The 14,713-nt window shown below is 33.5% G+C and overlaps 1 protein-coding gene across 1 annotated transcript in view; it reads right to left on the bottom strand.

Annotated features, from left to right (window-relative positions):
- LOC106100283 (TBC1 domain family member 12-like) overlaps nucleotides 1-14,713 on the bottom strand; it is a 28,805-nt gene that overhangs the window by 7,844 nt on the left and 6,248 nt on the right. The window contains exon 2 of the mRNA XM_013279095.1: nucleotides 671-925. Coding sequence (XP_013134549.1) covers nucleotides 671-925 — 255 coding nt within the window. The remainder of the gene's footprint in view (nucleotides 1-670; nucleotides 926-14,713) is intronic.

Below are 14,713 nucleotides of genomic sequence, written 5' to 3'. Positions count from 1 at the left end.
CGTATAATTAGACAGCAAATCAGACATGTTTTTAATATATGGAGTAAATATTATTTCGATATTTTATTTATAAAATATATGTCTGCTCATCACACAGTTAATCATTTAAGTTTGTATATAAATAATAGACAGTCATACCATCAGTACCACTTTTATATTCTACAGAACCCTTTATTTTCATAGAATACAACTATTTCCAAAAACACTACAACTATTTTCAACAACACTACAACTGTTTTCAGCATCACTACAACTATTTTCAAAAACACTACAACTATTTTCAACATCACTACAACTATTTTCAACAACACTACAAGTGTTTTGAACATCACTACAACTGTTTTCAACACAACAACTATTTCTGTTAAACTTTAAAAAACCAATAAAGATCTTATGATACTTTTGGTTAATGACAAAGTCCCTATTAAGTCTTCTTTAGTTTCGTTATTCTCCCCTAGCTGTTGCTCGCGACTTCGTCCACGTGAAATTTAAAAGTAGCCTATGTTACTCAGCGATAACGTAAATTTATAACAGTGGAAGAATTTTTGAAATCGGCCCAGTACTTTTTGATTTATTTAAATACATACGAAAATATAAATCTTTCCTCTTCATTAGGATTATAGATTGGACAGCTTAGTTTGTCGTCTATACGATTTATAAAAAAACTCACCTGTCATGTTGTATGAGGGCAATAGAACTTGCGACTAAATCTTCAAACTGCTTCTCACTGGCGGAGCTACCCTGTCGTTTGTGATGATGTGGGGTGTTAGCCGCCGACGAGACAGGGGTCAATGACTTTTGACTCTCCGAGCTGGTCTTAACTGACAAGTTGTTGGTGGACTTGCTGCCGAAGAGACGCCAAGTAACACCAGTGGTGGTTGATTCTTGAGTCTTTGATGAACTGCTTTTCCATGGGAAGACTCCTCTGTAATAGAAAAAAACATTTAGATTTTTTATTTTACACAGTCAAAGTTAAGTGCCATATTAAAAGGTCTCAAAGATAGACCGTTTGGCCTTCGAAATAAACCCTAAGGTTCTGCTTAAACGGCAATTAAAATACTAAAAGTGCAAAGTGTTTAATTTACACATTCAAAACGATCATCTCATAGTTTTAGTCAATTTAAAACCAAAATAAACCAACGCTACAAAACTAAATAAAGAAGTTTATTTCGGCCATGTTGTAATCATCAACAACCAAAGTTCAACAAATATACAAACGCTGTGTAAACATCAACACAGAATCCAAATCAACCTAACTATTAATATCCCGGACTCGAAACATTGGCACAAGAATACAAGAATACGTGAACACAACGCTGTATGAATACTATATTCTTATTAACGAAGAATACTTTAAAAGTATACATACTTTGATAGCATACAAATGTAAGTCTGTTACATTATTAATCTCATTCGACGTGTGCGTTTAAATATAACTCAAGGTTCCGTATATTTGTAGACCACTCAATAACGTCTAGGAGGTAAATTATATTACATTTAATCAATATCAAACAATACTAATATAATAAAGCGTAAACACACATTACTTCGTGGCGGAGGAGGCAATCACAGCATATTGATGAATAATTATTTCTTTAATAAAAAGCCCTATACTTACGACGCGCTTTAGGCTATATATTTTCACGATATTAAACTATCGTTTGTTTGAATACAAGCTATTCAAGTCCTTGTCATTTATTATTGTCTTGAAAGATCAGACAGCATCAAACACACAGCTGATTATCGTCAAATAAAGGCGTGGTACAATTTTGATTAACATTGATTGTAAAACTTAAACAGATTCTCTAACCAGGAAACTATGTTCTTAAAATAGCAATCGCTGGTATACAAGTGTAATCATTGTTAACTTAGCGTGGGTGGAAATCGTCGAGATATGATTGCTAAGGACGCGTAGGTTGCGCAGGATACCGTTTTAAACGACTGTTATTGAAATATAACAGTAACCAGTAAGGTCTCTTATTGCTTGCAACTCGTGAACGACCTAGACTCCTATACTGATATTACAAAGATTTGTATTTTTGTACGGTTTGAAATAACTCTGTAAAACTACTGGGCAGATTTCAAAATTTTCACCATTAAAAAGCTACGTTATCAGTGAGTAATATAGGCTGTTTATTTATTTTACGCGGGCGATGTCGGGAGCAAGAGGTAGTTATAATAAAGTTATAAAGAACATGGTCACATTGAGGTAGGGATACTCAACCAAGCATGAGGACCAATAAATCACTGCAATCCAGCAGATGCAACAAGGAGAGGAATATAAGCTTTTTGTTACCTTTATCGAAAAAATAATTTTCTCTTTATGAAAAAACTAACCACAATACAGTACTAAATTAGGTTCTTAAAACTCAAAAACTACTAAACTGCTTTGAAAAACGCTTTAAATATGTCGACTTTCAGTGTTACAACTATAAAATATTTACCAAAATGAGTAAATTTTAAGGAAATGAACCAGTATAGATTGTATGAGGTCGCATCGCGTAGGTGTGTGACATTTGAACATCACAATTGGAGTCGACCTTTATAATTATCGGCCACGCAAGGCTTTACATCTGTTCTTGTAGACAATGTACATTATTGGCTTTCGCGGCCAAATTCATTTACTTTTGCACAAGGAAACACCTTAGTCGAAAAATTATAATAACATATGATTAAATTGATACTGTAAAACTCGGACAACACTAGAAAATCGGCACAGATGTCCCGTCCCTATCTGACAGCTGTCAACGTCATTTAGACGTCTTGGAATAGCGCGCCATTCTGGCGGGAATCAGATCTCTAGTTGTTAAAGTTAATTAGGTAGATACAATTAAAATCATCTCTAATAATACAAAGTCACATTTTCATATTTTCAAAAATTGTTTACATAATAATAAATCTCTAATGTAACATAAAGAATAACATTGAATTGGTCATCCTTTTTTGTTCGACACATCAATTAAACATTCGACAAGCAATATTCTACTTTATTTCCTTAGCACTAAATGTCACAATCGTATACCATCAAGTTCGCAAACTGTCGACCAAGGGCGAATTTATAATTTATTTTAGTGACGTGAAGTTATGCAGCTATTGTGAGGTATGTTTATATATATATGTATGTATTTGTTATATTCGTACTATTCATTAGGTATAGTAGTTGCACTAACATACAAAATAACATGGTTTTATATGAAAAAATGGGTACTAGCAGAAAAATTAAATTAATCTTACTTCTTACTAATATCTTAAATGCGAGTTTAAATGAATGGAGTCGCAGGCGAAAGCTAGTATATGCTATAATTATAGTAGTCCATTTAACTTACTTTGGTAGAATATTCCGGATTTTACCAACTTTAATCAACTACGTAACATAGAGATAACCCGAGAAACATTTACTTTTGTTACGTTTACAGTAGAGAATAAAGTTTGTTTGGATAATATTTGGTACACTCTTTATTTTCAACTAACCAAAAGCTACCAGTGCTACCAATCGTATGTAAACAATTGATATGAGAGCAAGTAATTGAGATGTAGCATATAAATTATTTGAACGTTGGTACATAACACAGTATTAGTACGTGAATGGCCGGCGCCTGGCACCGCACGGTACCACACCGCCCAGTCTCGCATGACCTATCAACTATGCTGCATCTCATACTAATATTTAATTCATATCTATCACTAGCTGTTACTCGCGACTTCGTCTGCGTGAAATTAAAAAAAAGTATTAAAAGATATAGCCTATGGCACTCACTGATAACGTAGCTTTTTAATGGAGAACGATTTTTTGAAATCGGCCCAGTAGCTTTTGAATTATTTTAATACGTACAAAAACACAAATATTTCCTCTTTAAAATAGTAGTATAGATGTAGAGAGAAAAAATTGTTCGTTAGTACGTTAGAGTACCTTGGTGACATATTTTTTTCGCAATTAAAAAATATGTTTTCAAGAGAAACAGTATATTTTAAGATGTACAGATACTTTTTCCCGCGCGGAATTAAAAACAAAAGTGAGTATTGTATGTTTTCTCCCAGACTATCCTTTACATCAATGCCATTCATCCAGTTTAGGGTACAAACTATAACAAACATCCATAGATCTAAACTTTCGCATTTATAATATTAGCAAGAAGTAAGATTTCTATCTGAGATATTCTCTGTTTTCTAGTCAATTAACATACACGGCTTTTTTACTCTATGTGCATTTAGTCTATGTAATCTCAAGTATATTACACTGTCGACATAAAACCTAGAGCACTAAAGGTCAGCTGATCTCGGAGCATCAACAAAAAGAGCGGTGCCGAGCCGCGCATGGTACGCCCCACCTGTTGAGGAATTCTACACATAAACATACAACTGTGTTTTATAGCCGATGTACAAATATATAGTTTCACTTGTTAGTAATGTTCAATTTAATAGCACTTTTAACATAGATATATATTGCAACGCTAGATACGTTACTCTAAAAGGGTACTCTCGTCTATGATATAAAATTCTGACTATGGTTTGCTTTTCTGGAGTACAATGGCAGTTATAACTCATAATTATAATATAAAAGTCGGATCTATATTTAAAGATGTAACTAAGTAAAACTCTACATCACAAAAACAATAAAATAGCGTTAAAAACCCGCAATTAAACGATAACCATCTAATAGCGGCAAATAACACGGAGGAGATCCTAATTACATCGATTACAGCTTTAAAACAAGCAAACAAATAAGAACTTTAAATAAATTTAGAAACGTTTCTACTCAGAAGGTAAGCCCTGGACAGTCCTCTGTAATAGGTTTAACTTCTAACTCCGCTACTCGTTATGTAAAACCACAATCTAAATCCACCTTCAACTGTCACATTATCAAAACAAAACCAATTTTTTTTTTTTTTTTTATAACAAGGTGGCAAACGAGCAAGCGGCCATCTGAAACCGCCAAATAAGCGAAGCGACCGCTGCCCATAGACATCCGCAATTGCAGATGCGTTGCCTACCCTTATACGACGGAGGAGGAGACGCACATAAAGAGGATATTTCCCCTTCCTATGCATCTCCTCCACCTCCATATCAATTATTTAACAACTATTACTTTGTTGACATCTGCATATAAAACGTTATAAAACCCGCGAATCCACAAGACATCCGCTGTGTTGAGAAAGCAGAATGACGTCACGTCCACGACATTGGTACGGTTTCCAATGCATTATGAAAGTCTCCGGTCCGGCTATGATGTCAGATTTGTAATAGAGATATCATTTAAACGTCTCGCATTATAAATATCGTAAGAATAAGATTATTGTTGTAAAAGTGATGGAGATCGGAAACATATTGTTTATTTTTAATTCCTTGTAAAAGGCCTAATAGACTTATGTACCTCTGCGTCTGCGACATACCTTATTAACGGTCGGCGTTAGTGTATGGCGCGGTTGATCCATCGCCCAGAGCGCTGGACAGAACGGGTCATGCCAGATTTGCTAATTACACAATCTCAAATAACTCTTTAGCATAACTCACCACAAACTTACGATGGCTCCAAACTCTTAGTGGGGGCGTAGTAGTAATGATAGTGTCGTAACCCTGTTTACTCCTTCCCTCTTAAGTGCTAAAAAAGAGGTGCCGTAGAATAACAACGCAGGGCGCTAGTACCGCTAAGATCAGTACAATCGTAATGTTAATTTCTTAGTTTTTATCGTGATTTCTAGGTTATCATGCCTAGGCTGTACAGCTACCGTGGGTAAGTTATTGTTTAAGAGTTCATTGACCTATTGCCGTTAACAAGGTAAAGCAAATTATTCGCTTTATTTAACAAATTACCTAATGCAATTTGTAATCGTGTCGGGTAAAAGGCGGAAAAGAAAATGCTCTTTGGAAATAATTTAAATATTAACAAAGTTGAATAAGATGTTACCAAAAGAATTAAAGAATCTGCATAGACAAGATTAAAGATATATTATTTATAAGAATTATATAAAGACCCGAATATCAGTGTAATTTAACATATTTAAATGTAAAAATACACTTATTTCGTTAAAATTATATATTTTTATTAATAATAACCTTTGTTTGTCCAAATAAATTTCTAAAGAAACTGGTTAACATTTACATAAGTGCGGTGAATTCCGACCAAAGTTACGCAAGAGTCAAACGCATTGTTCGTACAAATTTCTTTGAAATACGCAGCAATGCGTTACGCGTACTTAAACTGGGGGGTGCGTTGCGTCACTACGTACGAATTCTTCGCATATTGTTACATTTCTTTGATATTTAAGAGACAGGACCTGGCAAGCTCGCACTTGCCTCATTGTGAAATAACAAGGTCTAAACTTTTGAGTTAACTTGTGTTTACATTTTTTTTCATGATGACATTTATAAACACGTTTGTTCCTCATGTTCAACTCTCTCCTCACAAATTGTGAGAATTCAGTACAACGACTGCTTGCCAAATCCTTTCCTCTTTAGTCTATAATATTTACATACATCACGTTAAGACGTTGTTAAGATACGTGAGGTCAATTTCGTGAGTTGTAAAACTAGACGTGATTTTTTTCTTACGAAAATTTTACATATAATGGTATCTGTACGTGAATTTTAAAAAATCATAAAGAAAAAATATCTAATCCTTTATCTGTGTAGTTTAAACATTACACTGAAACATTCTTCAAAATATATGTACGCTGTTCATAATAGTGGTTGGAATTCAAAGAATTTAAATTGGCCGTCTATCACGTCTTCGAATGCGTCATAGAGATAGACGTTTTCACAGACCGCACCAGAGGCACGCTAAATTCAGACGGCATGTCTATCAGTATCATATACTTAGGTCTATATTGGCCTTTCGAATCGTTAAATTATCATTAATGCTCGGTTTCTGAAGTTTCCACTTTCTTTAACATTGCCTAGCGATTCATTAGTGTTGGAACATTTTATGAAGTTATCGAATGTGCAACACTAACAATTGATTAAACGTAGCTGGGAAACCGGCCATTAGGGACATGTATAGTGATTTCTTAAACTAAATCTACACTAAGGGAGACATTTACCGTCTTAAAAGTATGGTAGTCAGGCTTTATTAAGACTAGAACATACTTATTTTTGTGTTAATTAAAAACTTTGATGGTTCATTTATGTTTTAATTGTCCAAAATACTACTAAATGTTACTAGAATGAAAAGTAAATATAGAATTCTAGTCTGCCTTGTACGTGCAAAAGTTTGCAAAAAGTTCACCAGCATCCATTACTGGGAACCGCATTCCATAGTGCGCCCTTGACCTTACAGGGCTCAATGAATGCAGTTCCGTGCAGGCAGACACATGGGAATGTAGACCTTGTGCAGATAACATAAGGGTGTGATTAAAATAATACAATTACGATCATACGAATTGTTAATTATGTTTCCGTATTTTTGACTTTAAAATTTAAGGAAACCGTTAAATAAACGAGTATCGGATACCTTAAGTTTTAGTGTCTAAATAAAAACAATACGCAAGAAGTTTTAAATTAAAATGTGTTTCCCGTGCGGAATGAACACTTTATAAAACTAATTATTATTTTAATATGCAGTTATATAAGATATTATCTTGCAACTAATTATGTCAACTGATATTATGCAATTTAATTACAGTTATAAAAATTTAAATAGTATATTACGTGAATGCCCGCTGCAAACACTCAGTTCTTAATAGATTAGCTTTAATGTTTAAAATTAATGGAATTCAATTCATCTAGAGAGAAATCTTACTAATATTATAAACGCGAAAGTTTAGATGGATAAATGGATGGATGTTTGTTAGGCTTTGTAGCCTAAACCGCTGAACGGATTTTGATGAAATTTGGCATAGATATAGAGTACAATCTGGAAGAACACATAGGCTACTTAGTGTTTTTTTAATTCCACGCGGAATCGCGGACGAAAGCTAGAAAAGTTAAAGTAATAATTCGTGACAAGAGAAAAAATATATTTTATTATATTACTTATTACTATGGACGTATTCATTATATTTGTATTTCGTGACCTTTTGGTTAGAGCCACGTTTATCGCGGCTTTTGTGCGTCACTGTTGCTATTTAAATTAAACTTATTGTTTACTATTGCTTCACTACGTATTTCCACTGACGAAACATTCACGGAAACATGTCGGCGTCTCTTTCGTTTCGTTTGTAAAACTGAGATAGCACTTGTACAGATGTTTGCTGTAAAATTCCACGGTAATTATGAGAATTGGTATGTTAATTCGTGTTAATTAATGAGTTTGGTTCAATCGATTTTTATAGTTGATTGTTGCTTTTGTAAAAATTAGTAACTCAAATTAAATTAACAACACTGTTGGCTATGTTACTTAACTATATTTCTGTTTAATTAAATTAAAGTAGGAAATCAAGAGACCTATAATGTATTAAAAAAAAATTATACAAGTTTAACATACGGTATAGTATTTTACACATTTCTCTTCGTTAGCGCCGCTTACAATCTAACAGATGTCAAAACTCTAATACAATTCAAAGTTCAAGCGTGGATTTCTCATTAACGACGCTGTATTTATATGTCGTTTCAGTAATCGGCCGTTAATGATTAACATTTCAAAGCAAAACAGGACTTTATTTACATTATTTACACTATATCACACCGAATACGTCGCTTCCTCTGTCATAATTATTTAAAGCTGATATGACTAACCAGTGCTTACAATACCGCCGTCAAAACAAAACTTGGACCTGCCTAAATGAATAATCTGTTTATTTAATTGTCCTGTATAAAATAACAAATACTAAGTTCATAATAATAACGTTCCATGTAGATCTAGAACGTTCCTTGCTTTATTTAATTTTACTTTTACTTTTACTAAACTTTACATTTACTAAACTTACTTACTTTTACATTTTACTAAACTTACTAATGTAGATGGATGTTTGTTAGAGTTTGTAGCATAAACGGCTGAATGCGTCTCGATGAAATTTGACATAGATATGACAGTCTGGAAGAACATATTATGTATTTTTTTAATTCCAACAGTCGGGGTTCACTGGAGTATGTTAATAGTAAATAATTCAAGGGAGTAAAAATTGGTATTTTTGGTGTACAAAAAGATTATTTTTGACATGTAGAAACATGCATAATGAAGTTGACTAACTCCAAGACATATATTATAAGTTATTTTCGTGCGAGGAAAAATTTTTGATTATTAATTTAACACACTTTATATACAGATGCGCCATTGTTTATAATAATGACGTCATTAATGCAAAACAAACAAAATGAGTAACCGGGTCGAAAGGTATGCAAGGAAAGCAAATTCCGTCTTAATTATAACATCTATATTATTAAAAGTTTATAGCTTAAGTTTTAATAATTTTGTTATCTTTTGAAATCAAACAATACTTGAACTGTATTTTTTTATGATAAAATTTGCACAACTGTTCACATGTGTAAAAGATACATGAGAGAGCAAATAATTCTTCAACCTTGCCATCTAGGGTTATCAAACTTTCACAGATTACCTACGCAAATGTATGTGTGCAAACGTACAATGTTGCAACCCTTTACCCAACGTCCGGTTCGAATCCGGACCACGACGTAACCGGTACAATACTTAAACAAACGAGTACCCAATGTGACAACCTTGTACACACATTGTGAACAGATTTATAACAACTTTTAGAAGATTTTTTTTGTGTACGCTGACCGAAAAATATTTACACTCATCTTTACCTAAATTTTCTGGCATATTATCTTTTCATTATAATTTTATACAATGTAAAACATAAATTAAGAAATTAAAGACTTGTTTAAATATAAAACCCGGAAAAGTCCGAAATTAAAGAAAATATGGTCATACTAGTTTCCACAAACACAGACGTGTATGCTCTTTCGTAAGCGAAACGTAAATTATATCGATTTAAAGAGGAAAATATCGATGTATAAGGTTGTGGAAAATTTCACAAATTGAAGATATTTAATTCGTTTAAAAAATACAAATCCAGACTCAAAATACTCAACCAAACTATTAATAACTAGCTTTCGCCTGCGACTCCGTCCGCGTGGAATTTAAAAAAAAAAATGTGTTCTTCCAGACTATCCTCTACGTGTATGCCAAATTTCATCGAAATCCGTTCAGCAGTTTAGGCTACAAACTATAACAAACATCCATCCATGTAAACTTTCGCATTTATAATATTAGTAAGAAGTAAGATATAAGTACAGATGAAATGATAAACAAGCTAGTCTAAATAACACATCACAAAAAGTTACCAAGGACAATTTACTCACAGGATGTCTGAGCGCATGTTTTCTTAATAACTAGCTAACAAACAGGTGCACGGTATATACATATATTACATCTGATAACATTATTCCACGAGACAACGGAACGTGTCCACCACGACGATATCAAACATACTGAGCGTTACGTGGAAAGATTCTGATCAAAGACAAATATTTTTTCAACTTTATAGTCTACACACAGCTGTGGTACGGACAAACATATATTTATACCTACTAGCTATGTATCAAAAATAATTTAAACCTAACTAAAATGTATCTACAATCGGACTTACATTTATTTACAAACTAAGTTTCGCTCAAGAACCATTCTCCGAATTAAAACAAAAAACAAAAGAAAGTAGCCTATGTGTTCTTCCACATTTCCTCTACATTTACGCCAAATTTCGTCGAAATCCGTTCAGTAGTTTAGGCTATAAACTCTAACAAACGTCCATCTATTCCATTCGCATTGTTAATATTAGTAAGATTAGATGCAAGAGACTACGCCAGTTAGATGTATTTCAAATGACGTTACTAACTGAATTGGTTTAGAACAAGATACATTAGCAGTAGAGAATAAACACTAACAGATATCTGTTACAAGAAAATCCTACAAAAAACAAATGCAGTGCATCTTTGAATAACAGTGATCACTGATTCTGTTGCTTTGCATAAAGCATTCCTTGTTAGCACAAACGAGACGATGGGAGACGGAAAGCCTTGAGAAAATCAAAGCCCTCGTTTATCTACTGTTGACAAGTGCCACTTGTGTTTGTGATAGCGGACACACTTAATTACTTTGGAAATAGCTCTACGTGCATTTGTTTTCTTTCTTTTATGAACATGTGTGATATTCATTTATTTTGTTTTTATATCCCTTTTGTTTTATAACTATCAAACAACTTTTTTGGAGTTAAAAATTAGTTGCTTCCGCCCGCGACTCCGTCCGCGTGGAATTAAACATAACAAAAGTAAGTATGTGTTCTTCTGGACTATCCTCTACAATTATGGCAAATTTCATCTAGATTCGTTCAGCCGTTTAGGCTACAAACTCCAACAAACATCCATCCATCTAAACTTTCGCATTTACAACATTAGTTAGAAGTATATGATTTTGCCGTTGATGTAATGTATGCAGATACTGGAAAAATATATTCGACTTGATTTGAAAGAGTGCAATTCCTCAAGGTTTACGCTCTTATTTCTGTATACAATTTCATCGTGTTTTGATATGTAGCTGAAATTCTACCCGAAATTGCCGACGTATCAAATATTTCTCAATAAATCCGAAACGTTGCCATTTACAATTTTATATTCAATCTAAATATCGCAATACGTTCGTATCCGTTTACGCTTGACATGCGACTCTATCCAATTGTATCGGATTGCGCCGAATTCGTAACGCTGTCGAATCGAAGCGATTTCACCAACGTATACGAACTTTGATTTTTAAGTGACAGGACCTGTCAAGCTCGAGCCCCTAATCCCCCTCTGACGAATAAAATCGAAATAGGTTCTTCAAATCCGCATATGTTCATAAAGACATTTCCCACCGCAACAAGTGGCTTAATTTATTTAGAACAAAGGTGGCTCTTTGTTTAGTCCATTTCTCTATAGTCAAAGGCGAGTAACGAATGATGATCAAGCATGAATTCTTTATACGTAATTCGCATAATCATTTAAAGTATTTCTTTACGTGTTTTGCTTTCGTTTGTATTTTTTCAAACTCAAGCGGTATTTTAAAACTGCGTATTCATACTAGTATATTTTAAGTTCTAAAAAAAATACTACAACCATTTTCTTAGAAACCACTCGTTTAGTTTTATGATACTGGACGCTTACACAATATGTTAGAAATGTTAACAACCTTTGTGTTTTTAACTACCTAACACGGTTGCAAATTAAAAACGAAATTCGTAAACTACACCAACCTACACAAACCTGTACTTTATTTCCACACTAAATCAATTTTAGCTAACTTTAACCTATGATTACCGTCGGTAATAAACAAACCGCATTCCAGTTGTAATCGGCGACTGACCTCGACCCCCTCATTTTCCAGATGGCCGGCCAAGAACAATGCAAAGGATCACCTGAGACCAGGCCATGCTTCAACACAGGATGTATGATAGAAACTTTACTTGACGATTTAAATATTAACTACTGAGTGTTACGTGAACTTTAAGTTACATTAGTAAAGTAGGCTAAGTGATACTTAAAGAAACCATAGCTGAATTATTTTTTTTATACACAAATATTGAAAACTTAAAGAGATTGAATGCAATAACGTTTTCAATAAAACAACAGAAACAAATTTTGCATTAACTTTGGCATTTAAATAAGACATTGTTTTTAGCTATTTGTCCTATGATAAGATGAAATCGAAAAAACATAGTTAAAAATATACAAGGACCATTACGATACTGGCAATCAGGTCAATTGACTGTGACCTAGGTAATAGATGATGGAACATAAAATGGAAGTAATAAACATGATACCTAAACAATATAGCACGGATCATCTTCCATACGGAACATACATAAAAATGAAGTGCAGCATATAAATGACTAGCTGTTGCTCGCAACTCCGCCCGAGTCAAATTAAAAACATAATGTTACTAACAAATTACCATCCTAAAGGTGAAAAAAGTTTTAAAATAGGCCCAGCAATTTTTGAGTTGTTACATACAAAAATACAAATCTTTCATCTTTTTTATATTAGTAAAGATGTTTAACGATTTTTTAGATACAGACATAATAATCTTAATTTTTCATAGAGCGGCCAAGATTTTGGTTAAAACTATAACAAAATTTAAACAAACGTACTTACTCTAGGTTCCTAATAAAAAAGATAAACTACTTTAAACATTCAGAGAATTTAGCAATTTAGTGCTGGCAATAAAATTCTAACAACCATAAAAAATCAAAGATTAAGCGCCAATTCTCAAGAAACCGGGAGTAGTCAAATTTTATTATAACAGTTATGCGTTTTACAGTCACTGTAATAAAATATTATTAAATCATTCCAGAAAATTCTTAACTAATAACATTTTGCTGATCCCAAAACAATTCGAAACTCACAGAAATAATATAACGCAAAAAACATATTAACAGTGGTAGTGCCCGCTTTAACATCTTAGCACGAATTGGCCGGCACGCCCGGAGTAATACCACGATCACACAGAAGACGGGCGTGAAATGGAACCAATGCCGTGTTTCGTCTGATGAGTGTGGTGCCGGAGGCCTAATTTAAGTCCCTTTCTCTTTACCACCCTTTTCTTATGAGAGGATGGGAAGGGGAAGTGGATTTGACGATGGAGAAGATGCATAGGAAGAGGAAATATCCTCTTTATGTGCGTCTCCTCCTCCGTCGGATAAGGGTAGGCAACGCATCTGCAATTTCAGATGTCTATGGGCAGCGGTTGCTTTTCCATTTTGGCGGATTCAGGTGGGCGCTTGCTCGTTTGCCATCTTATGTTATGAAAAAAATATATGTAAATATTCACATTTATAGTAATCTAGTGTTTTTTTTATTCAAAGAAGTTAATTCCTTCTTTTTAGAAATGTATCTTTTAAAATCACCTCGGATTAGGTTAATATGCTAATCTATGTTTGAATTACGTATGTAAATATATGATTACCTTCAATAGAAATCGTCAAGTACCCATGATACTTTCACTGGGCGAAATTTATAATTTCACCTTCCACTCCATTCCGCTCTACATCGATCATTGCGTAAAATAATGGCCCGTAAGTCGCTTTACCGGATTACGTTCTCTCCAATTTAATTACAAAGCCATTACGAGCCCCTCAGCGGGTATAGTGAGCTGGTGATTATGATGATGATAAAGTTTTTTAATGTGTTTTAAATTTAATACCAATTTCATTGATAAAGACGTTCATCCTACAAAAGCATCTTGTCTTATTTTAACTAAACTAATATAGAGGGTAAAGATTTATATTTTGTAAGTATGGAAATAACTCAACTACTGGGCCGATTTTAAAAATTCTTTCACTATTCAAAAGCTAAATTATCATAGTAACATAGGATATTTTTTTAATTCCACGCCGACAGACGCGAGCAACAGCTAGTTTCAACTAAAATAATTGCTAACATTTTACCATTGTCGCATTTTAACAAGACTCTCATTTCCCACATTATTTATTTCAGTCAAAGAAATTTCCGTGTACTCAGACTTAGTCTTTCACAACAATACACATCTCGTAACGACAAAACCTGAATGAACATTTCACACGCCAATCTAATCACTATAAATTATACTTGACATAGTAATTTGTCCTGTATGTTTAGGAGATAGAGGTGATTATTCCCCAACTATTCATCGTGTGAACTATTTCGTCAACGAATGTTTATCGCATTACGAAACGCAATGATTATCGTTTATGTAAGTTATGATAAATCTTATATAATTAATAATATACAGATATAATGTCTATTT

This window comes from Papilio polytes, unplaced genomic scaffold, assembly GCF_000836215.1.
Source record: "Papilio polytes unplaced genomic scaffold, Ppol_1.0 DF824058.1, whole genome shotgun sequence".
Taxonomy (NCBI): Eukaryota; Metazoa; Arthropoda; class Insecta; order Lepidoptera; family Papilionidae; genus Papilio; species Papilio polytes.
Note: the sequence above shows the minus strand (reverse complement) of the source record. Positions and strands in the feature narration are given on the sequence as shown.